Raw genomic sequence first — 26,321 nt, forward strand, 5'->3', positions numbered from 1 at the left:
CAGAACTGGCTTGTCCTGATCTTGTGCATTATAACAGCAGCTTGACGTATCGAAATTAGCAGGTGAGGCTTTTTCACAGCACTGAGATAATGTCTGCAGATGCAGCTGTTTTTCAAAAAACACCAGAGAGAGTAAGACTGAAATGTGCTTTCCTACAGCATTTTCACCCTGCGACCAATCTGCCAACTTGTTTTGATGTGCCATATTTGCCAGGCTGCTGTTCCTGTTATCAAGAAAACTAAGCCAACTAGACAGAGTAATTGTTTACTTTTGCACATTCCTCTCACTTCTCTTTCATCAAGTAATCACATCAGATTGTGTACAACAATACCTACAGTTAAAAGCGCAGACTTGTGATCTAGGAGGGGCAAGAACTTCCGCTGGGAGACGGCAATTTCAGAACAGTGAGACGTGCACAAGGATCTTGACTACATGCATCATTCTGGCATTAGAAAATGATCCCAAAGAAATCAAGCGCAATGGGGCCCCTTGAACTAGTACACAAAGCACTCCCATAATCAGGCTATAAAATTTAATATTTCGGTTTTCTGCTAGGTTTTTAGGCTAGATATTTTCCCATTACATTATTGGCAGGTAAATGTTATCTATAACATTCTATAGTTCAAGTGCCTTCCCCAATGAATTGTCCTCCAGAGGTGTTAGATGACAACTCTCATAATCCCCAGCAAGCAGGTTGGAGAAGGCTGGGTTAAGTGATCCTTCCCTCCTCTGCTGTTTCTCCACTCTAAATTCCCACCATTTGAGAAGGCTTCCATTCCCAAATCAGGTGCAATGGTTCACTTGTATGCATTTATTTGAAACATATAGTTAGCCCACATCTCTCGCTTTGGCACTAGTGAACTACCTTAATACAAAATGGCAGCTGTTGGAGCCCTACAGGGTAACTAAGGCAAACCAATCTGCAATGAGGGATCAACAAGAAGCTGCTGGTTTTCACAGATATTTTCTCTTGGGTCCTTTTATTTAGACTTGGTTTACAGACAGGAAGGAGACGGTCTCTATTATCAGTGCCTCCTTAGGGAAATATTCTTGATATTTTCAAACATAGATGTGGTGCTGTCATAAGAAAAGTCCCAGCATCTCACGAATCTATCCTTCTTGCTCTATTAATTGGCCAACTGGTGGCATTTCTGGTGGCATGATAGCAATTACGCCATTTTTCTGGCTCAAGGATCAGTATAACTGTGGTTAAATTCCCTTTTGTAAAATACTCTCCTTCTAACTCCGCCAAGCATCTCTAAACTCCAGCACAGGACATGAATTTTCACCTGTCTGACTCATCATTTTTACCTGGGTAGCCAAAACATCCTTACCAATGCCCTCCTTGGATTACCTGAAACTGTGTTATCAAACCCAATTGATATTAACAATCTGTTGTTTCAAGTTTTCTGAAGTACGCCCTGCTTATCTAACAAACTTTGTGCTAATAATACCCAGCTTATCAAGTGGAATGCAAAGCACAGAACATTCTTCATGCACAAATACCTAGAGAGCTTCCAGACGGATGGCTCCTACTGCTAATAAATCATTGCTGTTTAGCTATAAGCTACTATCAGAATTGCAATTGATTTTACATGCCTTTTGGAAATATTTTTTGCTTTTTTCTGTGTGTACATCCCACTATGTTCCATTCACACCAGTGCCCTTAGAGCTACTCTTCTGTCTTTTTTAAGGGGTAGGGTTCTGATGTCGGTACTGACTTATCAGGTACCCATTCATTATAACTTTTGCAGTGGGTTCCATTTTTATTATCTGCTTACTTTTATTTATTAATCGATCTTTTCAGTATCTCTAAAACAATTTTCCATATATATATATTTTAAAGATATTAAAATAATTGCAAAACATCACATAATTGAAGGAGTGTTATAGCATGATACCCCTATGGAGAGAGAGACAGACAGACAGATAGACAGACAGAGTGTTAAAGATAGGGGAAATCTGCTTCCAGTAACCACCATTTAGCAATGTGTGGTTAACTGTGGTGACTAGACTTTTTTTAAATATATATTTAAACTAGCATGATAGGATTATAGTGCTATATCCCCTATAATGCTGTAATACTTTTTCTTTAAAGTAGCATTATAGGGAAATAGCGCTATAACCCTATAGTGCCAATTTTTTAAAAAAATGTTTTTAAAAAATCATCATTTGGAGCCATCACATCCTAGAAAAACAAGAGATTGTCTAAAAACTATATTACAGTCCACTGAAGGCACAATCCTATGCATATTTAGACAGAAAAAAGTCCTACAATCCCCATCATTCCCCAGCTGGCTGGGGAATGCTGGGAGTTGTAGGACTTCTTTCTGTCTAAACATGCACGGGATTGCACTCTAAGAGATTTTGTGGCACTGCTCGTATGTATGTATGTATGTATGTATTTATTTATAAATTACATTTATAAGAGCCTCGTGTGGCGCAGAGTGGTAGGTGGCAGTATTGCAACTGAAACTCTCCCGACGACCTGAGTTCGATCCCAGCAGAAGCGGGGTCCCAGGTAGCCGGCTCAGGCTGACTCAGCCTTCCATCCTTTCGAGGTCAGTAAAATGAGTACCCAGCTTGCTGGGGGAAAGGTAGTCACAACCCACTCCAGTATTCTTGCCAAGAAAACCCCATGGAACGTATCACGAGGCTAAAAGAGATGACGCCGGAAGGTGAGCCCCTCAGGTCGGAAGGTGTCCAATATACTACTGGGGAAGAGCAGAGGGTATTTCCAAGTAGCGCCAGAAAGAGTGAAGCGGCTGGGCCAAAGCCGAAAGGACACTCAGCTGTGGATATGTCTGGTGGTGAAAAGAAAATCCGATGCTGTAAAGAACAATATTGTTTAGGAACCTGGAATGTCAGATCAATGAATCAAGGTAAGCTGGAGGTGGTCAAACATGAGATGGCAAGATTGAACATTGACATCTGGGGAATCAGCGAACAAAAATGGACAGGCATGGGCGAATTTAATTCAGGTGACCATTATATCTATTACTGTGGGCGAGAATCCCTTAGAAGAAATGGAGTAGCACTCATAGTCAATAAAAGGGTGGGAAAAGCAGTACTGGGGTACAATCTCAAAAACGATAGAATGATCTCAGTACAAATCCAAGGCAAACCATTCAACATCACAGTAATTCAAGTCTATGCCCCAACCACTGAGTCTGAAGAAGTTGAGGTTGATTGGTTCTATGAAGACCTACAACACCTTCCAGAACTAACACCAAAAAAAGATGTCCTTTTCATCATAGGGGATTGGAATGCTAAAGTAGGAAGTCAAGAAATCACCGGGATAACAGGCAAGCATGGACTTGGTGTACAAAATGAAGCAGGACAAAGGCTAATCGAGTTTTGCCAAGAGAACACGCTGATCATAGCAAACACTCTTTCCCAACAGCACAAGAGGCGACTCTACACATGGACATCATCAGATGGTCAATATCAAAATCAGATTGATTATGTCCTTTGCAGCCAAAGATGGAGAAGCTCTATACAGTCAGTCAAAACAAGACCTGGAGCTGACTGTGGCTCAGATCATGAGCTGCTTCTTGCAAAATTTCGGCTTAAATTGAAGAATATAGGGAAAACCACTAAACCATTCAGGTATGACATAAATCATATCCCTTATGAATACACAGTGGAGGTGAGGAATAGATTTCAGGGATTAGACCTGATAGACAGAGTGCCTGAGGAACTATGGACGGAGGTCCGTAACATTGTTCAGGAGGCAGCAGCAACTCAATCCATCCCAAAGAAAAAGAAATGCAAGAAAGCCAAGTGGCTGTCTGATGAGGCTTTACAAGGAGCTGAGGAAAGAAGGGAAGCGAAAAGTGAGGGAGAAAGGGGAAGATATACCCAACTGAATGCAGATTTCCAGAGAATAGCAAGAAGAGACAAGAAGGCCTTCTTAAATGAACAATGCAAAGAAATCGAGGAAAACAACAGAATGGGAAAGACTAGAGATCTCTTCAAGAAAATCGGAGATATCAAGGGAACGTTTTGTGCAAAGATGGGCATGATAAAGGACAAAGAAGGCAGGGACCTAACAGAAGCAGATGAAATTAAGAAGAGGTGGAAAGAATACACAGAAGAACTATACAGGAAAGATCTGAATGTCCCTGATAGCCACGATAGTGCAGTCACTGAACTTGAGCCGGACATCCTCGAGAGTGAAGTCAAGTGGGCCTTAGGAAGCATTACTAACAACAAAGCTAGCAGAGATGACAGTATTCCAGCTGAGCTATTTAAAATCCTAAAAGATGATGCTGTTAAAGTGCTGCACTCAATATGCCAACAAATTTGGAACACTCAACAGTGGCCGCAAGACTGGAAAAGGTCAGTTTACATTCCAATTCCAAAGAAGGGCAACGCCAAAGAGTGTTCAAACTACCGTACAATTGCGCTCATTTCACATGCCAGCAAGGTGATGCTCAAAATCCTACAAGCTAGGCTTCAGCAGTATGTGAACCGAGAACTACCGGAAGTACAAGTGGGGTTTCGAAGAGGCAGAGGAACTAGAGATCAAATCGCCAACATTCGCTGCATCATGGAGAAGGCAAGAGAATTCCAGAAAAATGTCTATTTCTGCTTCATTGACTACGCTAAAGCCTTTGATTGTGTGGATCACAACAAACTCTGGCAAATTCTTAAAGAGATGGGAGTACCAGACCACCTTACCTGTCTCCTGAGAAACTGTATGAGGGCCAAGAAGCAACAGTAAGAACCGGACATGGAACAACCGATTGGTTCAAAATTGGGAAAGGAGTACGACAAAGCTGCATATTGTCACCCTGCTTATTTAACTTATATGCAGAGTACATCATGAGAAATGCCAGGTTGGATGAATCACAGGTCGGAATTAAGATTGCCGGGAGAATTATCAACAACCTCCGATATGCAGACGATACCACCCTAATGGCAGAAAGCGAAGAAGATCTAAAGAGCCTCTTGTTGAGGGTGCAAGTGGAGAGTGCAAAAGCTGGTTTGAAACTCAACATTAAAAAAACTAAGATCACGGCATCTGGCCCCATCACTTCCTGGCATATAGAAGGGGAAGAAATGGAAGCAGTGACAGATTTTATTTTCTTGGGCGCCAAGATCACCGCAAATGGTGACTGTAGCCATGAAATTAAAAGATGCTTGCTCCTTAGGAGGAAAGCTATGGCCAACCTAGACAGCATAGTAAGAAGCAGAGACATCACCTTGCCGACAAAGGTCCGTCTAATCAAAGCTATGGTTTTCCCAGTAGTAACGTATGGCTGTGAGAGCTGGACTATAAGGAAGGCTGAGCGCTGTAGAATTGATGCTTTCGAACTGTGGTGCTGGAGAAGACTCCTACAAGTCCCCTGGACTGCAAGGAGGTCAAATCAGTCAATCCTAAAGGAAATCAACCCTGAGTGCTCATTGGAAGGACAGATACTGAAGCTGAAGCTCAAATATTTTGGCCACCTAATGCGCAGACAAAACTCCCTGGAAAAGACCCTGATGCTGGGAAAGACTGACGGCAAAAGGAGAAGAGGACGGCAGAGGATGAGATGGCTAGCTGGCATCACCGATGCAATGAATATGAACTTGAGCACTCTCCAGGAGAGAGCGGAGGACAGGAAGGCCTGGTGTCCATGGGGTCACGAAGAGTTGAACACGACTTAAGGACTGAACAAAAACAAATTACATTTATATCCCGCCTTTTTCCTCTTTGAGGAACCCAAGGTGGCATATATAATCCTCCTTCTCCTCTCCATTTTAGCCTCACAACAACAACCCTGTTCATATTGGTGATGGAGCCTTCCGCAGCAATTGACTCACCTGCCTGTTTGTCACAGAGGGGTGGCTGAGCCTCCAGTTGCCATTTGGAGTACTCTCCTGAAGAGTACAGAAGAGCCAGGTAGTTGTAAGAGCTGATGCAAGGAACGATAGATGATGCAGGGATGTGAGCTAGCAACAGACCAGCTTCCCCGACTAGGAACCCTCCAGATGTGTTGGACTGTATCAATGGCCATACTGGCTGGGGATAATGTGGGTTGTACTCCAACACATCTGGAAGGCACCAGGTTGGGGAAGACTGAAAGAGGTCAAGGAAAATGGGGAGCGGGGGGCTAGGCAAGGAAGATCAAAACAGGAAGTGGCGTAGAACAACGTGGAAGACAAGGCAAAGGCAAGGAGTCAGAGTGGAAAGGTGACACAATGGGCAGAGAGAAGATCTGCAAATTATGGATGGCTGAAGTTTACGTACTGACTTTGTCAAGAAATCCATTTTCTTTTTGAGATTTACCTGCTGGTAACAAGCTCCATTTCGTGAGAAGAGGCTGGCACACACTTATTAAAACCACCTGTGTGCGTTATCATACGGCTATCTTATTCCCAGGTATTCAAGGTCAGAGCTGAATTTCTGCCAAAATTAAACTGACTGATTTCAGCTGGGTTGCAGTGAGAGGTTTTCACTCCCCACTCCCGTCCTAGAAGACAAGGCAGTTACCCAGCTCTACACTGAACGGCTCTGGAGGCTCGCCTCACACACCTCAAGGACCTGAGCGGGAGGTTAATAAAGCTAGGGGGGCTACTGTTGCCAGTTCATCTTTCTCTTCAGTATGGACTTCGTCTGCTAATTGGCTTTTGGGTCTGTGAGATTTTGGATCCTGAAATGGGCCCTGCCCTATGAGGAGACCCTTACTTCAGTAAAGTATAGGATAGGATGGGTACTGCTTTAACATCTTTGCCTGCAGCACTGCTTCAAAAGGTTTCTCCATTGTTTCTCTGGGTTTTCTCCGATTTTCTTTGATATTTGTACACTTTTCTATGTCTTTCTACCTTATTGTAAATTTACTTCACAACTATTTCAAAGTTTCTGTGTGGTTTATTGCACTTAAGCCTCCGTACTAAATTCAGAGCCTTCTGCTATGGTCTTGCTTCTGTTTAGAATGTTGGGCTTGGGGTGTGAAATAGAGGATGTCAGTGTGAACCCTTATTTCTGTGCCCCAAGTGTGTCCTGAAAGGTCTGAGTATCCCCGGACTCAGGCTCAGTTTGGATGTTAAAGGGTAGTGGCAATTTACTGGGTAATTTGTTTGCCTGCTGCCCACACTGCAGGGAGATGGGAGTTTGGGGGCAACCCCTCTTCACCCTCTTACTCCCCTTTGAGATTTCAAAGAATAGGCCAAATCTTTGGCTGCAGGCCTCTAGTTACTTCCCTGCCTTTTCAGAAGATGCTGCTGAAACTGCTTCAAGGTTAAGCAGATGAGTCTCTGCCCCCGCTGGGATCTACATAGGGCTATACTAGGAGTGAGGAACCTCAGGCCCATGGGCTGAATCCAGCCTTTCTGGGGTCCCAATCCAGTCTGTATGCTGCCCTGAGATCTTAATGATATAGGGTGGGATACAAATGTTTTAAATAAAATAAAATAAAATAATAACTAACAAATGGTTACTAGCTTCAAGCTACAGTATGCTGGCATAATCATAAAATACATTAGTATTTTTGGCCCAAACCCCTTTTGGCTTTGGCCCCATCCCCCTTTGCTTTCAGCCCTGTCCATCACTAGAATGTGGCCCTCAAGAGCTCCTCCAAAATTTAATTTGGCCCTTGGGCCATGCCCACATGGAGTGGAATGGAGAACAACACCCCAAGGGAATTTAAATCTAAAAGGAATGTTGGACAACTATGGTTCAACCCACTTCTAATGTCACAGATGCTCGTTCAGACATTGTGCTTCAATGTGTTATTTGGGACGCATCCCTCTGCTGAAATGGAGATGGGGAGGGGAAGAGAGGAGATCACAAGAACATACACAAGCCACTGTGCTCATCAAAAACTCTATTTGCAGCACCGATAACAAAGAAGAGGGGATATACATAATGTTCCTGCTAATTGGCAAGCATCAAGCATTGTGCAGTCCTTGGAATGGGGACAGCTCTTGTTTGCATCCACCCAACATGTTACATAACTGTCTGCTCTCAATCACCGTACTCTCTGTACTGTATAAAAGCTACAGCCCACATCCTCCACGTGTTTACATTAATTGCTTAGTTGTTCTAATCACATAAATAAGTCTACATCAAGGCAAGCTTGATTGGCAGGAAGTTGTCAAAGCAGGGAGGGGGGGAGGAACCATCCAGCAGAACAGCCCCTAGCACGGATTTGCCTGGGCCATTTCCCCTTTTTATTCCTGCAGCAAGGCAGGGAAGACAAATGGCAGAAGTCACTTAAGGGAGAACATCTGCCTCTTGCCACAAGAGCTCTCAAGCAGTGAAGCACCAGCCATTGGCCCACTTGCACTCATCCTTCCAGCCAAATTAACTCCTCTTGGCAAGCCACCCCAAAGCCGCATATTTCTAGTGTGCGACACTGAGCAGCAAGAATGAAAAATCAAGATAAAATGAACAAACTGCTAAATGTAATCCAGGGTACATTATAAAGCTCCGCAAGGTATCGAAAAGGAACAAACCGTGCATCAGGGCATGGTGGTGCTGCAAAGTTAGAGAGCTGCCTTACTTTAATTAATAGACACCGCTTTATTGGGCAAGCTACCTGTTCACTTCCATTCACACGGCAGTTTTCCCATCATTAGATTATCCCCACAGGTGCTGTCTCTGTATGAATACATTACAAGGACGATGCAAAGCAAGTCTGGAAAACAAACCCCAAGCCCATAATTTTCCAAGGTTGCAATTCCTTCATGTGGGTCACACAAGGCATTTGCACAGAAATTGTATTACATAAATAGCGGGCGGGGCACGGCAGGGCAGGGCAGGGCTGCGGGGGACGGACAGACATGTTGTATGAATTTTAGGCAATTAGTTAAATTTATATAAGGGCTTTTATTGCACTCTAGCTGCCAAGAGTTCCATGTGGCTTACAAGAAAGCAACATCGAGCCAGTCAATGGCCTGGGGCCAGCTACCTTAGGAAACACCTTCCTCCATGAAGAACACAGCTGGGAGACCTTTTTTATGTCCAGTGCCACAATCCTACTGGCAGTACGTAGAGTCAAAGCCAAAATTGGGTGGGCTACCCCTTTTCTCTCTCTTTTTCTGCCACTCCCTTCTCTCTCTCTCTCTCTCTCTGGTTTCCTTCTCTCTTTCTGACACCACCCCTGCTCCCTGCTCTGTGACACCCTTTGCTTCCCACCCAGCAGGCTACTGGGACAGGGACAGGTCACTCTTACCAGAGGTCTAAACTGATAGCGTGCACAGGGCTTTTGAAATTAGGACAAGGACTACATGAAATAGCAGCCCCAAGGCCACAGGTTGCCCAGTGTGATACAGAACCTCAACTTCCCTGCCCCAATCTGATCAGAGACGATACCTCCCCATTTTCATTCCAAAAGTAGACAAAGAATTTTACTGATGTCTGAAGTGTTGGCCTTGCAATCTTAGAATGTCAGAGTTCTGTTACTTATTTCATCTGCTTTTAATTAGGAGATTCTTCTGTTTTATTCTGGTTGTTTTGAACTCTGTCTTCTATTATTGTTATTATTATTGTTGTTCCTACTACAGCAGAAATACATGTGATAACAATGATTATAAATGGCATTTAAAACACTAAAACCAGACTAAAATCCATCTGTTTTGGAATGTATAGACGATGTCCTTCTAGACCTAATGAGACTCCCTTTCCTTCTTAAACTGCCTCTCCATCATTTCCATTTGTCTATCAGTCCTTCGGTCTTTCTCCATTTCCATTATGCCTTTCTACTGTAGACTTTAAAGTCTTTTGGATTAAGGCTTCTTTCAGATGGGTGGCTCCAAGCACTAATCAATTATTGCTCTTCCGTTGTAATCTACAATCAGAATTGCAATTGACTCCACACTATTGGGGATATTGCACTTTTTCTGTATGTTCACCCTGCTGTGGGTGGGAAAGGTGAAGTTCTAATTAGCCACTGGGAACAAACAAACAGAAATCTGAGCAATCCTCTGTCTGTCTGTCTGTCTGTCTGTCTGTCCGTCCGTCCATCCATCCATCTGCATGCTAAGTGCTTATTCCTTTTATCATAATTGCTCCTTACTCCCCATGGTATGTAAAGAAAAATGTATATTTTGGATCAGAAATGTAGATTGGAAGCGTTTAATTAGGGAAAAAAAAAGATGTTAAAATGTCTCTTCAGCAACTGGTATTCAGGGGTATACTGCCTCTGAACCTGAAGGCTCCTGGAGGATTATCACAGCTAATAGCAATTCACAGACTTAACATCAATGAGCTTGTCTGATGACTTTTAAAACCATCTAAAGCCCTGTGCAGATCTTTTAGAGCCCCATAGGCACACTAAACTTGTGGAGAGGAAATCAGGATTGTGCCTGCTGGCTAAAGATACGGGGGGCCGGGAGTGGGACATTTTTAAAATCCTGTTCTTTCCAGGATTTGGGGGATGGGGGGAATTTTTCCCCCTTGATTTTTTCTATTCCCGCCCCTCCTCGGCTTTCACATCTCTACTGCTGGGCACACCCCCTGATGTCAGCACATCCATGGGGCCTGCCCCAAATTTCCATAACATGCAGATGCTGGGGTGGGGCCACTGAAAGCTGAGGTGTCAGGGCATGCAGATGTGGTCCCTCTACTCCCTCCATGTCTTTACTGACTGCATGGCAGGGAATGTCTGAAGAGCAACTTCCACATCTGGTAGCAACTATTTCCATGGTTAACCACGTCTTATATGAAGAAATGCTTTCTTTGGTCTTTCCTGGTTTTACAGCCCATCACTTCCATTGACTAAGGAAGGAAGCATCCTGCCTCGAATTTGGTGGAATTTGCTTCTGGGCATACCATAAATGCATCTTTGGAAATGACAAATGATGTTTCCTTCTGCAGTGGTTTCTAACAAACAAAGCCCCATGAGAGAGTGTAGATAAACAAAGAGAAGTAAATACCTCAGATAGAAGGGAGACATAGGCCTTTCATCCTCTTGGGAACTAAAAACAAATAAGACATATTTGTCATTAGTATGTAAGTTTCTATACTCCTTTGCAAGTGAATTCCGTACTTCATCACTGAGATCAGAGTGAGAGTTGATGAGCGGGGGTGGGGGGCTGTGCTGATATCCCTGTTTTGCTTTATTCCTAAAGCACTGGCTTGCCATTTGTATGTGTGTGCGTGTGTGTGTGTGTGGGGGGGGGGGGTGTCAAGGAGAATAAAGTGTTAAATTACATTTTTCAAGGTTACAAAATCCCAGGTCATTTGCTAGTGCTCACCAAGGCAGAACTAGATAAACTACTGAACTGTCAGGAGCCACGGCCTCTGTGCAATAATACTTCAGGGACTATTTCTATAGCAACATTATAGCGTAATCTGGCATGCGCATATCCAGGATTTGGGGTAGGAGGGTTGGGGGCTTGTTGCGGCTCCACAAGTGAACACTTTGCTCCTAAAAAAGGTCAAAATCTCACTTAAAAAAATATGAGCGGGGGCTGGGGAGAAGTAAAAATAAGACAGTGTTGGAAATCATGCCACATGACTAAATTAAATACACTCATGATCTTCAATTGTGCTACATCAGTTTTACACAGGGAAGGCGTCAAATGAAATTCAAGGGAATTACACTGGTATAAAGCTGGACCATCTCAGTAGAGCATTAAGCTCCTATTAAAAAAGCACAACAAAACCAAAGCTGGCAAATGAACAGCTCCTTCGACATTTTCACCTGTGAGGCGTGCAATGGTGTACATGAAAGGGAGCCCTGGTATTCATTTGGAGTGCTCCCCTTTCACATACGAGTACAGGAAAAACCTGCATGTCTAAGGGCTTTGGATCTTGCCCATGAAAACATATCAGACCGAATGTCATTTGGCCAAACAAGGCTGGGAGAGATCCACCCTCCTGACAATCAAGAGTATGGATGCAAAAGAAGGGGTTCGCTAATATTGATTTATAGACGGAAACATCCAGCTAACTTTGCAAATGAGGTAAGTGAGGCTTCCAACTAACCTCCCCCCGCCCCATCCCACACACACACACAACTGGTGATGGTGGTGGGAGAGCCACAAAAGACCTTTCCATGGCCCTCCCTTCCATCTTGTCAACATTTCCAAAATGACTGACTAAGTTTCTGGATAATGAAAATGCAAAAATAACTGGATGATGCCTTTTTATTCCAGATGATCACAACCCTAATGACCAATGGTGTTTGACTGCTTTTCTTCTTGTGGGCCTGTCGAAAGCAAAAACTGGATTTGATTCCTCCAGGTCAAGTTTTCCTCCTCCTCCCACATACACTGAACACACCGGAGGAGGACTATCTGCTGGCGACCCCCATCCCCCAAGGTGACATGCCTGGTAGCCACCCCTCCCATTGGCTGTGTCTTTGGCATTCGTGACAAAGGCTTTTACGTACTCTGTTACACAAACTGGGAATCTTGAATGGCCCAAGGCTCCAGAATGCACAGGAGAGTTTTTTGCATATTGGGCTTGCTGTTAATTAATGCTGTATGCCCAACTGCTGAAGGGGCTCAACTAGCAAGTGTGTCTAGTGGTATGGTCCTACTAGTGCATGGATAGGCAACCTTGTGCCCTCCAGATGCTTTGGTCTACAGCTCCAATAATCCCTGATTTGTAGGAACGTATTAGATGTGACTTCTAGAGAAAATTTCTATCAAATAATATAGATGTGGTATTATACACCAGCCAGGAACTTTAGGATGTTTCCAGCAGTAACAGATAGATGCTAGAAGTGTGATGGTACAGCAATGTTTGCCCATATATGGTGGCATTGTAATCCTGTTAAGGAATATCGGAAGAAGGTAACAAACAGCATCAGATAAATTAAAGGCTATGAGTTGCAATTAACCCCAACAACTATACTCCTGGGTGATATTAAAGATCAGCTCTCTAGAGATTTAGTGGTGATCGTGATTTATATGCTAATGGCTTCAAGGATCCTCTTAGCAAAAGCTTGGTGATCAACATGCATGCTGTCTCTGGCACAATAGAAAAACAAGATTTGGATTGCCATGGTAATGAATAGAACAACAAGTTATAAGTTGCTGTGGGAGGGAAGAATGAACTCCAGACTTTCCAAGAAAGTTGGATACCATTTATCAATTATTGGAATAGGTTCTGGCCAGGTGATTTAGCAACTATAGATATACTATATGAGTTAAGGTGAAGTACTGTAACTGTCTTGAATGATTGTATTGGGAAACAGAATTTAAAAAATGATATAATGAAAAAAAAGAAAGAATCCCATCTACTCCAGGTTCCTCCGGATGACCACTGTTCAATGTTAGAAGAGTAAGCAGGTAGGAACATAATAAGAATGATCCATCTGTGATAGCTTTCACTTGCAATCACGAAAGAAGCATTTTAAGTATCATCTAGTAAACCTGCATGGGAAGGCAAGCCTAATCAACATTATCCTTTAGTTCAGGTTCACTTTCCCACAAAAATCTGGAAGAAGAAAAAATTCTATTTACAACAAGATTTGACTGTTGTTTTCCAATCTATGTTGTTATACCAGAAGGACATGTTCACCAATATCTACAGGAGCCTACCTGCACTGGAAATTATGACATGAGTGGCTGAATGAAGTCATTAATCAGGGGTCCTTCTTAGCAGTTTAATACCAGAAGGAGAAAGGCAGGGCGGGAAGAAAGCAAAGCAGGATAGTCTAGCAATGATTATAATGGCTTCAATCAATCAATCAATCAATCAATCACAGTAACAACTGTAATTTTATCACACAGAAGACTCACAAGTGCAACCATATAATAAACCAATTATGCTCAAAATGCTATTATTCAGCTGATGACTGCAATCAGGTATACAACTTTTTGCCTCTGCTCCTGCAGCTCAAGCCACTTCTGAAAGGGCTGCTGCTATGTTTTGCTCTTATCCAGGTAAGACTTTGAAGGTAAGGACAAGAAGCTTCACCATGGGCCTCCTGTGTGGTGTGAGACCCTTTTCAACATGGCACCAACCAAATGGAGCTTGTCAACTAAGCTTTTTGAGCAGTGCTGTAAGTGGCCATGCCATGAGTCAGCTTTCAGTCCCTAGGGCAAAGATGGTGAACCTCCAGCCCATGGGCCACCAGATTGGTCCTTCGGGCCTGTGGGGACTCAGGAGAGCCCCCGCTCCCAAGCCCTGTCCCCTGAAGAACTGCGGGGATTGCCTTCAGCATGCTACTCCCCTCCCCAATTGGGAGTGGCACGCTAAGATCTTCGCCCACTCTGCATCCTCACTGGAGGAGTGCTCCTCCAGCTGGGGCCTTGTTTGGGGCCTTGGGTGTGTTGCACATGGGCTTTCCCCAGCTGGGTCCCCAAAGAAAGTGCAGACTGGAGAAGCTCCAGCTCCAGCTGGATGATAATGAAAGCTCGGGGGAGGGGTGTCATTCAGCCCCCTACCGACAAACAGATTGACACCCCTGCCCTAGCGCAATATGGCATTTGATATGCCAATGCTGCAGCAGAATCAACTAGGATTCCTCCCCTCATCCATCTTGAGTTGTGTACCTGTGGAGAAGTTAAACATTGACCTTGCCTTAAAGTTGAACAATCCAGAAAGTCTACAAATGTCCTTCGAGAGGAGAAGGGTCAGAGCCCCCTCACCAATACAAATGTTTGCAAAGGGACTTGGCCACGGGAGCCATATGTTTGTTCTGTTCCCAGAAGTTAATAAGAAAAAGAAGAAAAAAAACCCAACCACCACTCTTTGCAGGCCATGTCATTCTCATCAAATATTTGGGTACTTAAAATATAATCATTTGTTTTGGTTGCTGAACTATATTTAATGGTGTTCTGCTTTGACCTCAGATAAAAGAACGCTGCACAAAAACAACTCCCAGGAATGGGGTGGGTGGGAATGCAAACAGTGGAGCCATACGGCCATGACTTTGACCTGTTCTAACCATGCTTGAGAATGAGTGGCAGAATGGGCAACTCCAGATCAGACTGCAAGTTGCAGGGGATTCTGGTTTTGGGTATTCCTCCAGATTAAAAAAAACCCTCCCTGCAACAGAAAACAAGCATGGCAGGGGTGGTGGGGGAGGTTCTATCTTAGCTCTTTGCCAGCTGTGCTGCTTTTCTGTTTCCATGTAATTTTGAATACAGGAGAGCATTTATAAACAGGATCTCCCTCTTGCAATTGGAAGTGGTACAGACTGGTCTACCGTCTTCGCATACTATCACTTCGTTCTGCTACAGGTGTGTAGCCCAGGCCTATGTATCATCTGCCAAATGAGGTTAACACTTAATACATTTGATAAAGTGTACTCAAGTCCATATAAACCGATGCCATAATAAACCTATTAGTCATTTGTCACAGGACTTTATATGTTGTTTTGCTGCAGGAAGAAAGAAAGAAAAAAGCTCAGTGGTTTAGTTGTACTGTCATATCAGGTGAACAGAGAGAGCTTGTTGATTTTGGTTTAACCTGACTGCAAACTTTGTTATGTTGAATCTTGTTTCCCCCTTATCGTTTAGGCACAGATTGGCAAACCAATCACTTTTGTAAACAGATAGCAACGCCTTGGCTTTTGCAGAAAGTCTTAGGAAGAGTTTTCTGAATTAGTTCAGGATAATAGAGGATTTTAGCTGAGCAAAAGTGATACCAGTTTAACCAACTGATTGCTGGAAGTGATGGTGCATAACAGGTGCTGATAATAATGCCTTGTAGCTGATATCAGGCAGGATTCCTGCTTCTAACAGGGGGGCATGACTTGACCCAAGAGGCGCTTTCCAAATACATGTGCTGACTCCCCCACCCCATTTGTAAGCTTAGACGAACTTATCCCAACCTGGTGCCCTCCAGATATTTTGAATAACATCACCCAGAATTCTTGACAATTAGCCATGCTGGCTAGGGTGGATGGGAGCTGAAATCCAACACATCTGGAGGGCACCATGTTGGGGAAGGTTGACCTAGAGGTGAAGGACATATGGAGAAAGTGCTGTATCTCAGTGGTAGAACACATGGTTTTCACACAAAACATTGCAGGTTTAAGCAACGGGTTAATTTGTCAATGTAATTTCCATTCAGTTTCTCAGTTTTCCGACCTTCTGTTTGGTTTGGCCCGGCCCAATTCCACACCAATGTACGAATTTTAAAAGTCTGCACAAAAACATGTATGGATTTGTATGCACACTTCTAATATATACATTTTTGCCCAGTTTTTCCAAATATACACTTTTTTGCTGATGTACGCATTCTTTGCAAGCTGTTCTCCCATAATAATGCATTGTGTTGCTATTTTCACTGTTGTGCACATTTTTGTGTGCAACTTTTTCATAACATATGGATTTTTGTGTGCATCCCTGATGTGTACTTTTTTTTTTTTGAGTGGAGAACTGTAGTACTCAATTCAGGAAAGTGCAAATTTTTGGTGCACAACCCTGTTCCAGTTCGTCCACTGGTATTACATTAAAATTGGGAAGGAACAAATATCTTACCCTTCTCTGGGTTTTAAGCTCCTGGCATCTAAAGGTAGGGCTGAAAAGGACTCCAGTCTGCATACCTGGAGAGCTGCTGCCACTCAGTGGACTATAGGGACCAATGGGCTGACTCAACATAAGACATGGTCCCAAGTGCTGTTTGTAATTACTGAACTTGCTGGAAGACCTATGGTGCACGTGTGTGTGTTCGAGACTCTGGTGCATCATAAGAACATAAGAACCACCATGCTGGATCAGAACAAGGGACCATCTAGTCCAGCATTCTCTTCACGCAATGGCCAACCAGCTGCCCATGGGAATCCCATAAGCAGGACATGAGTGCAACAGCACCCTCTCGCTCATGTTCCCCAGAAGCTGGTGTACATAGGCATGCTGCCTCTGATACTAGAAGCAGCATATAGCCACCAGGACTAGTAGCCACTGATAGCCTTATCCTCCAGGAATTTCCCTATCCCCCTTTTAAAGTCATCCAAATTGGTGGGCCTCACTACATCTTGTGGAAGTGAATTCTGTAGTTTTAACTCTGCACTGTGTGAAGTCTTTCCTTTTATCTGCCCTGAATATCCCACCAATCAGCTTTATGGGATGACCCTGGATTCTAGTATTATGAGAGAGCATCACCTCCCACTTCCTTCCTAACATGACCCTCCAGGAAAATGAGTTGCTGACCAGGACTCTACCATCCTTGCCTTGCTTTGCCCCTCACAATGCTCACTTCACCAACCTGTCAGTTATTGGGCACAATTCGAAGTGCAGTCCTTAAGCCCTAAATGGCTTGAGTCCCAGGCACCTAACACGTCAACTGTTCCCACATGAACCTGATCATTTCTTAAGATAATCTTCAGACGCCCTCCTCTGGCTGCCCCTGGACCTGCCACCACAAGTTAGGTGGGAGGAAATACTCTTTCGTGGGCCGCTTGCCTGGTGCTCAGTACTGAGTGTTGGGCATCAGGCTAAGACTTTTGAAGTATTTGCCCGGGCTTTAAATGTTGAATTGATGCTGTTGCTTTAACAAGAATTTGTTATAAGGGTGTTTTTGTTATCTCTGGATGCGGTGTTTTAGTGCCTGTTTTACTGTTGCTATTGTTTAAAACGACAACGGTGAAAGCCTTGGGGCAGTACTAATGCAGGCAGTCTGTCAGCACCAGTCATGTTGTGCTGGCGGGAATGCCTGGGACTGCAATGGGATGCCAGTACTTCATAGTGCAATCCCTTCTGCGAGCTTCAGGGACTTGTCCCATTCCAGAAGCACTAGAGCCCTGTTCAGGCCTTCAAAAAAAGGGTTAACGGCAACGCATGAAAAGGAACGCTCCCGCCCCCGCTCCTCTCCTCCATCACATCAGTCACCCTCTACATGTGGTAGAAGACTGTAATGGGGCACCTCCTGTATCTGTGGAGGTTCTTCACGCAAGCCAGTTCATGGATTTTGCAGTGTTCTGGCTCATGTGGCGAATCCCCACAGATACAGGAGGCTCCCCTCCACGAGTACAGAGCAACAAACTCAACGAAGGGGCAGGGCGGAGATGGAATGCTCATTCTCCTCAAGCATTGCTGTTAACCCTTTTCTAAATGCCTGAACAGGGCTTAGTTTGGGCTATTTCTGTGGTTGCATTATGAAGTACTACTGCCTGCTGCACTAATGGCCAGTCCCGCTAAGGCAAGGGCAGTGTCAGGGTGGACACTGAGCCCATAGAACCTCAGACCAGTTCTGATTCTGAGGAGGAACAGTCATCCATGGGAGAGGAGCGCGCTCATCCCGCCCAGGCCCTGCAGCTGGCAGAGATTCCTCCTGCTGGCATTCCAGACATAGATAGCGGTCCTGGGAGTGAAAGAGCATGGGAGGAGGGCTGGCTGGATGCTCGACGCAGACGCAAAGAGCGACGAGCTATGGAGGGCGCGGAAAGGAGGCGTAGCGCCTGTTTGGCGCGCAAGTAACTGTCGCGTCCAGAGGATTGAAGGGAAAAGGGGAGGGACTCTCCCAAGCCCATAAGTTCAGCGTCTGCAAGTGATTCTCGTTCAAACGGGGACCAACTGTTTCTAACCTGGGGCATAGGTTACTCTGCTGTTCATAGCTTAGTCGCTGGTGATAGAGTTATTAAGTTGTAAAAGGAATAAACCCTTGAAAAGAATCCTTTGTCTGTCTGGAGTTGGCTACTGGAGTAGACTGAAAGAGGCCGGCTAGGGCCCCCTGACAGGCAGCAGTAGATACTGCCCTATATATATGGGATATAATGTTTTAGAACAAACAAGCCTGCCAACCAGCCTTAGCTAGGACACAGGAATACTACTACCCACTTGGAAGGACGTTACAGGCTAGGAGCATCATACTGTTAGACTTCTAGCAGCCATTGATAGACTTCTGGAGGAGAAGTCTATCAATGGTTACTAGTCTGGATGGCTACGTGCTACCTCCAGTACCAGAGGCAGTACGCCCATGTACACCAGTTGCTGGGGAACATAGGCAGGAGGGTGGTGGGTAACAGCAGGATAACTGCATCCTTGAGTAGTTTGTTTTATGTTCCAAAAAATAAGCCTCGTTGTGTGGGGCATGTATTATAGGAGTAGGTTGCATATATTCCCCATCTCTACACATTTTATTTTACAATAAGGTAATTTATTTTATGATTATATACTGACATACATCCATTGATACATATGCTTTTTAACTGTGCAAACCTAGGCATGTCTGCTCAGAAGTTGGGCAGCCACCTAGATCAGCTATTTATGTTCATGTGATCAAATCAAAACCTAGTTATCCAGTAACTGAAGGTTCAACAGGGTGACTTCGATCATCACTATTATCTAAAAGATCTTGCAAAGCATTCTAATTAAGATAAATTCTGTATCTATGGAGACCTGCAATTTCCCCCTTTTTATCGTTATGTTCTTAATGACATGTTTACATGGAGAGTGCCATTCAGCTTCTGTTGCTTTATTTTTTAAAGATTAAAATCAAGAGGAAAGCATGTTAGACGACTGGGAAGAGACACATCTGTTTATTATTTGCAGTGTGGCAAGACTCCCTGGGTGGATAAGTTAGAAAATGGGTCAGGACGAGGTGGAGGGAATTACTGAAGTTGTACTCCAGCCAAAGCTGCACCCTTCCTTTGAATTCAACAGTAGCATGTTAATACAGACCAAACATAAGTTAAGTTGCATAATAAGAGTGTAAGGATTTGGTCACTAAGCAACCATGTATTCACTGCAGGACTGTTTCTAAAACCCTGGTTGAATGTCAAGAGTCTGTGGCTGCAATATTTTAGAAGGAATGCCGACATTGCCAAAATATATTAAAATATTATATGTCAGGAATTATATATAACTTGAGTACAAGGCCCAACATTTCATGATGTATGGTGTGGAAAAATTACAATTGCCATGTTCATTTTACATTATGCAACGAAGTACGCATTTTGTAGATACACCCTCAGTAGTAGTGGCCAAGAAGAACAATTTTTAGTAGCCTGCATGCTGACATATACCTGCGTTAGTGACTTGTGACACCTTATGGCCTAAAACAAAAACCAAACATCCCTCCTCCATTTTACCAAAAAAAAAAACCCTGGCCCCCCCAAACAAACCAGCCTGTTTCACTTTCTGGTCACTTGGAAGTGTTTTTTTACTCACCATAGGCAGCCAGCTGAGTGGCTGTTTTCAAACTTGTATTAAAATAGCACCAAGGTGCACAGAGCTTTGTTAAAACAAAGAACAACTGGGCTGAATGGGGTAGGAGGTGTTACCAAGATTGCAATCCTATACTCACCTATAGAATTGCACTGCACAGCAGCCCAATAGGACAAGGCTGCGGTCCATCTTATGCCAAAACGATCCCAAATTCCTGTAATCTGTATTGTTTGCTTATTTCTGCTTACAGCCTCAGGTGAATACTAGACTATGTTAAAAACCAACCGCTCTCCTCGTTATACGAATTGCTGATTATACTACTGTTTGAATCTGTAATGCTGAGCAAGCAAACTTAAATCTCACCAAAGTCAATGGAATTTAAGCAAGCTGTATGCCCGATGGCCACTTTGGACATTTTCACCATGGTTGGTGCAAATGCAGTTGCGCTGTACTTGAGTGAGCTTGAGTCTCTCAGAACTGTTGACTAGTAACGTCAGATGAAAGGCTTCATACATGCTAGGGTTTCCTAATCACTGCACACTCCCTTTGAACAAGTCAAACTGACAGCAACCATCCAACACCCCCACCCCTCCCCATGCTGTTTTCAGCCAAGTGAAGGTGGGAACAAGTAGATTAGGCTTGGGACGAACAAATAATAAAAAATGAGGCTGCCAATCCAGAAAGCACTTTCTTGCACATCCTACCTGATTCATGTATGTAAACAGCTTTAGCAAATTTCTGACTCCTGCCCCTTTACAAATGTGTGGCACAGCTTACTTCATTAAGCTGATCTGAAAAGCATTTAGAGGAGTGCCTGAGGTCCAAAGTAACAGCATTATTTCATTGGGCTTATCTATAAATTAGGTTATAAGATGCCAATCTGCAGTCCAAGTTAAAAACAAGTTAGGATAGTGGCACCAAAACAGCAACACCCTTTACACCCTATACAGATGATATTCCTCGAACAGAGAAGGCAATTAAAAAGCTGATAGGAGATTATGTATCAGTTTGACTGGTGCACAGGACAGAAAATCAGCCCCAGGAACAACACATTCAACATGAAATGGGCCCGAAGCCCTTTAGATTATCTCTCTTTCCCATTTAATTATTTGCAGGTGGTCATAAAGAGGCTTGCTTGGTCACGTACGCAAGTTTGCGAGTTTGGTATCAGCTCCTCCACCACCCAGACGCATATCACTACTGGAAGTTTCAACCCTAGGTTGTTTCACTGAAGCAAGCTCGCTGCACAATATAAAAGAGATACATCTGAAGAACTTTCGTTTCTCCAAACCATATTTTTATTCAGTTATTTTAATGTGTTACTTACAATACAGACTCATTCCCAAAGAGTAGCTGAGTAAGCAATTGAAGGCAAAGGGCTGTAGCTCAGTGGCAGAACACTTGCTTTGCATTTAAAAAGTTCCAGGTTCAACCCTTGGAAGGTTGTTCCAGGTTCAGCCCTCTTGGGAGGCAGGGCTGGGCAAGATTCCTGTCTGAAAGCTAGAACAGCTGCTGCTGTGAAGAGGTCTAAGCAGGTAAAAGCTGGCACTCTGAAAGCCTGGAACATTAGGTGTCATATGCTCCTAGCAACCAACTGCAACACCCACAGAGCATTCAAGGGCAGTAAGATGTACATCACCTGTCCTGTAACGATGCATTATTTAACAATTGGCCCCACTTTTTAATAACAGCAGATTTTCCCCTTTAAGAGTAGATGCAGTAGCCTTTTGGCATCATTAAAGTAATTGCTTAGGTTTACAGCCCCCAGGATTTGGCATGGGCCCAGGTACAGGGTTCAGAGTGCATGACTAATTGTATGATTAGTCAAGGCGGGCAAGAGCAAGAATGGCATTTTTTAGGGGCGGGGCAGGGGGGCAAGGAGATCACACTCTGAGCTTTCTATCTGATGGCCATGGGATTCACTTGTTCCCTTGTCTCTGCCCTAAGGACAACCGGATGACAGCTAGATTAGAGGAGAATGGCACACAAGCGGAATGTGCCACTTCAGACTGCAAGTGGGCATTTGCATGACTGGGTGCTCCTCCATACAAAAAAATTCCCCTGCACGTAAAGGACTAGCATGTCAAGGAAAACACTAGGCTAGAACCCTTATCCTAGTTTTCTGTGGGCAAGGAATTGGCAGGATTTAAAGATGTGGGTTTCTACCTGTGGCCTGAAGCAGTCCAGTCCAGGCATAAACTCACTACTTCATCTACAGCAGTCTTCCCCAGCCTGGTGCCCTCCAGGTATGTTAGACTACAACTCCCAGCATCCCCCAGCTGGGGGATACTGAGAGTTGTAATTCAACACATCTGGAGGGCACCAGGCTGGGGAAGGTTGATCTTCAGTTTGTGAGAACTAGGCTTAAGTCAAGGGGTCAAAGTCTATGCCTGGAACAAGTCAGAGCAACTTTGTGCCCCACTCCAAGCCCTTCCTCGGCTCAAATCTGGTAACTCCTGAAAATTAGATGCAAAGCTAATTCAGGAGACAAAACATTTTAGGTTAAAAAGCACCTGTTTTTAAATGGAAAGAGCAATAATGCTGCTCTACCACACCGCATGTCCAGGCTGACCTCTAAGCTAAACATTTCATTAACAAAACGAGATGAATAATTAAGATCTCTCAGTACAGGAATATGTTTTCTAAGAAACATATCCTCAGCGCAAATGAGAGCTGTGAATCAGCCCCTTGCTCTGTCAGCATCTGCACTGTTACAGATTTCCAAGGGATTAAGGATGCAATCCTATGCATGTTTTGAGAGAAATATGTCCTATAACTCCCAGCATTCCCCAGCCAGTTGGCTGGGGAATGCTGGGAGTTGTAGGACATATTTCTCTTGAAACATGCATAGGATTGTGCCCTAAATGGAGGAAGATGTTTCCCATGAACCAAAGCCATTCAGTTAAATAACTGGAGCAGCAATTCCTACAGTCAAAGATGGAACTCTCCTGACAGCACTATACTGCAAAACAAAGTTTGATCTACCTGCCAAGACGTGAGTTTCCCTGTTATCCCGAACCTTACTAGAGTAAGCATTAAGGAAAAATGTATGGACAGAAAGACATTGTTAAAATAATGCTTTTAAAAATAATTATAAGTGAAAGAAAATCCTGTAGGTCCTGAAACAGCATAAGAAACAGCAGTATCACAAGTGCATTCCTTTTATTTTGTAGATTAAAATCAGCACCAAATTTATAAAAACTAAGGCCACAAACACTTTTTCTCAGAAGCCATAAGTGGGAAATATTTGGATTGTGTTAACGTTTAAAAAGGTATCTCTCTCTAACAGATTTTGTTTGTTTGTTAAAAACTCAGCTTCAAAATAGTTTATTGTATTCTCTTTTGACAAAACCACACACTCTGTCACTCGCTCGCACACCCACTGGTGTAGAAACTATTGGCTTGTATTAAATAATGAAAAGCAACTATTTATCTGTCCCTGAGGCAACTCTTAAAAAGACAGTTGCTGGGAAAATTCTGCAGAGTAACTCTTCAAGGAGCAACCAGGCATTCCTAGCCTCCTATTCTGCTTGTACTGTGTTACATCATAATAAGTATTCTTTACAGCACTTCAATCCTAGGCATGTCTACTTGGAAGAGAAGCCCCATTTAATTAAAAAAGAGAACTTACTCCCAAGTAAATGTGCCTAAGACTGAAGTACAAAAGGCATGTAAAAGTACCTTAAGGAAAGGAAAAGCAAATACATGGTTTGAATTTCCCATTTATCAACAGACTGTCCCCCTTCTGTGCCCCTTATAAAAAGAAGTCCCTGCTCCAAAACATGAGAAACAGCCCAATACTAGGTATATTTACTCAGAAGTTCATCTGTGTTCAATAGAGCTTACTCTAAGATGGATGTGCGTAGGATTGCAGCTTAAAAATTCGATGCATTCTGTAAAAATCTGCCTAGGGCATCTGTATGCTTAAATCCTGAAAATCCAACTGTTTGCATTTCCACATGTGCCAGTCCACGACAGAGACAGGCTGAATTCTATCCTGAGCCAATCAAGGATTGGAGAATTTGAACTTGTGTCATTTACTAGAGAAATGCTGCACTAACATGAAACCTGCAATTCTATATGCACTTACCTGGGAATACGTCCCACTCAACTCACCGGAACTTACTTTTGAGTGGACATACCTAGGATTGCACAGTTAAAAATCATACTATCAATGGACGCAGATCAGTAAAATAAAACATGTAGAGATGGGGAATATATGCAACCTACTCCTATAATACATGCTTCACACAATGGGTCTTATTTTTTGGAACATAAAACAAACTGCTCAAGGATGCGGTTATTTCACTTCATTGCAGTATAACCCCAGATCTTTGAGGGGAAATAGGAGGAAACGTCAGGCAGGCATAGTAAATGAGTGGTTTGATACAGATTGCCCAGTCGCTATTCTTGCTCAGATCCCTCAATGTTATTCACAGTTATGTAAGTATAATATAAATACACGAACACAGAAAAACAGCAATTTACCTTTGAAGAGCCATGAGTTCACAAGCCATTCCTGAAAAAAGTTGACTCTGAAATGGAAACTAAGTGTTGCAGGATCTCTCTCTCCGCAGTGCGCCGTCTTCTTGGACTAGCCCAGCAAATAAAATAATAAAATAATCCCCTGCTGGCAGAGAGCAGCTTTGTAAAGTCTGCTGCGTTTCCCCTGCAAACTACCTTCTCCTTTCCTCTCTAACCAGGTTTCACTGGAGAGGCAGAGCTTTTCGGCTGCCAGTTACGCGCGCACATACACACCTTCCTTCCTGCTCGCGCTTTCTCACCCCTGGCAAGCTGCGATTGTTTACTACCCCCAGCGCAGCGAAGGGAGATGCTTTTAAGGTTCCAGCCCGCTTGAGGCTTCCCCCTTTCTGTGTCTGGGCAAAAGCACACACCCCTCCAGGCCACTTTGACCTTTTGTTCCCGAGGAAGCCGCTGGAGCATCCAGCCAATCAGAAATAGCAGCCGGCTGACAACCAGTTCAGTCTGCTCGCTTACCTCCTCCTCCTCCTCGCCTCTGGCTTTGCCATCCCGGGTAACTTGAAACTTTCCCCAACAATTCCGCCCGCCTGACAATCAAGAGGGGGAAAGCGACCAATGGGGCAGAAGGGTTGGCGCCAGGTAGGCAGGGCCAGGCTCTTAAGCATGACGAAAAGGGTTCCCTAGGCGCACAGCAGCAGCATTGGAGTAAGGGAAAGGGCGGGGATGGTCTATTGTAGGAGGCTGCGTGCGTGTGAGAGAGAGATCTGTGCTGCCTGCATTGAAAAGATCATTGATTGAGGGGTGATGGGAAAAGGGTGGGGGGTCCCACGCCTGGGGGGTGGGGTGGGGAATCCACACAAGCTATGCGCCAATAACCGGTTCCTCCCGGAAAAAGCACCCTACGTGCTCCTACCCTCGCATGCCACCGACACAGCTTAGATTTCACCAGCCGCGGGACTTTGCTGCGAAACATCTTGACATCACGTCGAGCACGTCGCTCTCGCTTATTAGCGATGTGCGGGAGGAGAAGAAAAAGAATTCCAACCCAGACCATCTTTCAGTACACTTGAGACACAGGCACCGTCTCCAGCCCCCTTAATTTATTTAAGGCATCCATCAATATCAATATAGATTTATTTGCATCAGCCACAGGCCATTGCGATTAATACATCTGAGCTGTCTGTATAGTGCCCTTCATAATATTTGTCACAGGGTGCTTTACAATGCTCCTGCTCAGAAGGCAGGTTTTAAACCTTCCTCTTTCTCTCCCACCCCCAAAACGGAAATGCATAGTCAGGCTACAATCTGGCGTGCAATTACTTGGGAGTAAGCACCATGGAACTCAGTAGATGGAGTTCATGGAACTTTACATGCAAAGGGGAGGATTGTGTAAGGCGTGATGCCAGTTTCTTACAAAGCAATGGTTCTGGCTTGTAACTCAGAGAGATATAAGCCAGATTCACTCATACATTGCAATAAGTTATCCAAGTATCTGCTCTTGGCCACTGATGATTTTATAATCGTTTTTGTTGTTATTAGGTTGGTTACATTACTTTCAAAGTCCTATTCTATAAAAACCACTATGGTTTTTACCTGATTCATCTGTTTGTAAGTGATAACAAGCAGGGTTTATTTTAATTGTTGACATTCTTGTTTATAGTGTTGGGTAAATGTTTATTGTATTGACCTGTTGTGTTACGCTGCACTTTTAAAAATGTATTTACCAAAATTTTAATAAAATGTGGGAGGGGGAAAATCACACAAATCAGGACTGCTTCAGAGGAAAAAGTAGTGACCTACTTTTTTTCTCATCACATAGCATTAGATTTTAAAAATCT

The 26,321-nt window shown here is 43.8% G+C and overlaps 1 protein-coding gene across 3 annotated transcripts in view; it reads right to left on the minus strand.

Moving 5' to 3' along the window:
* The window catches only part of FAM13A (family with sequence similarity 13 member A), a 196,142-nt gene that overhangs the window by 67,101 nt on the left and 102,720 nt on the right, over positions 1–26,321 (minus strand). For 2 of the 3 annotated variants that reach the window (XM_084855624.1, XM_084855623.1), the window contains one exon: positions 10,867–10,908. The exons of the other annotated variant lie outside the window; for it this stretch is intronic. In XM_084855624.1, the coding sequence (XP_084711750.1) occupies positions 10,867–10,908 (42 nt within the window). The remainder of the gene's footprint in view (positions 1–10,866; positions 10,909–26,321) is intronic. 3 annotated transcript variants of the gene reach the window in all.

This window comes from Heloderma suspectum, chromosome 5, assembly GCF_057233095.1.
Source record: "Heloderma suspectum isolate Gila_16-S chromosome 5, 16-S_ref, whole genome shotgun sequence".
NCBI classification, from domain to species: domain Eukaryota; kingdom Metazoa; phylum Chordata; class Lepidosauria; order Squamata; family Helodermatidae; genus Heloderma; species Heloderma suspectum.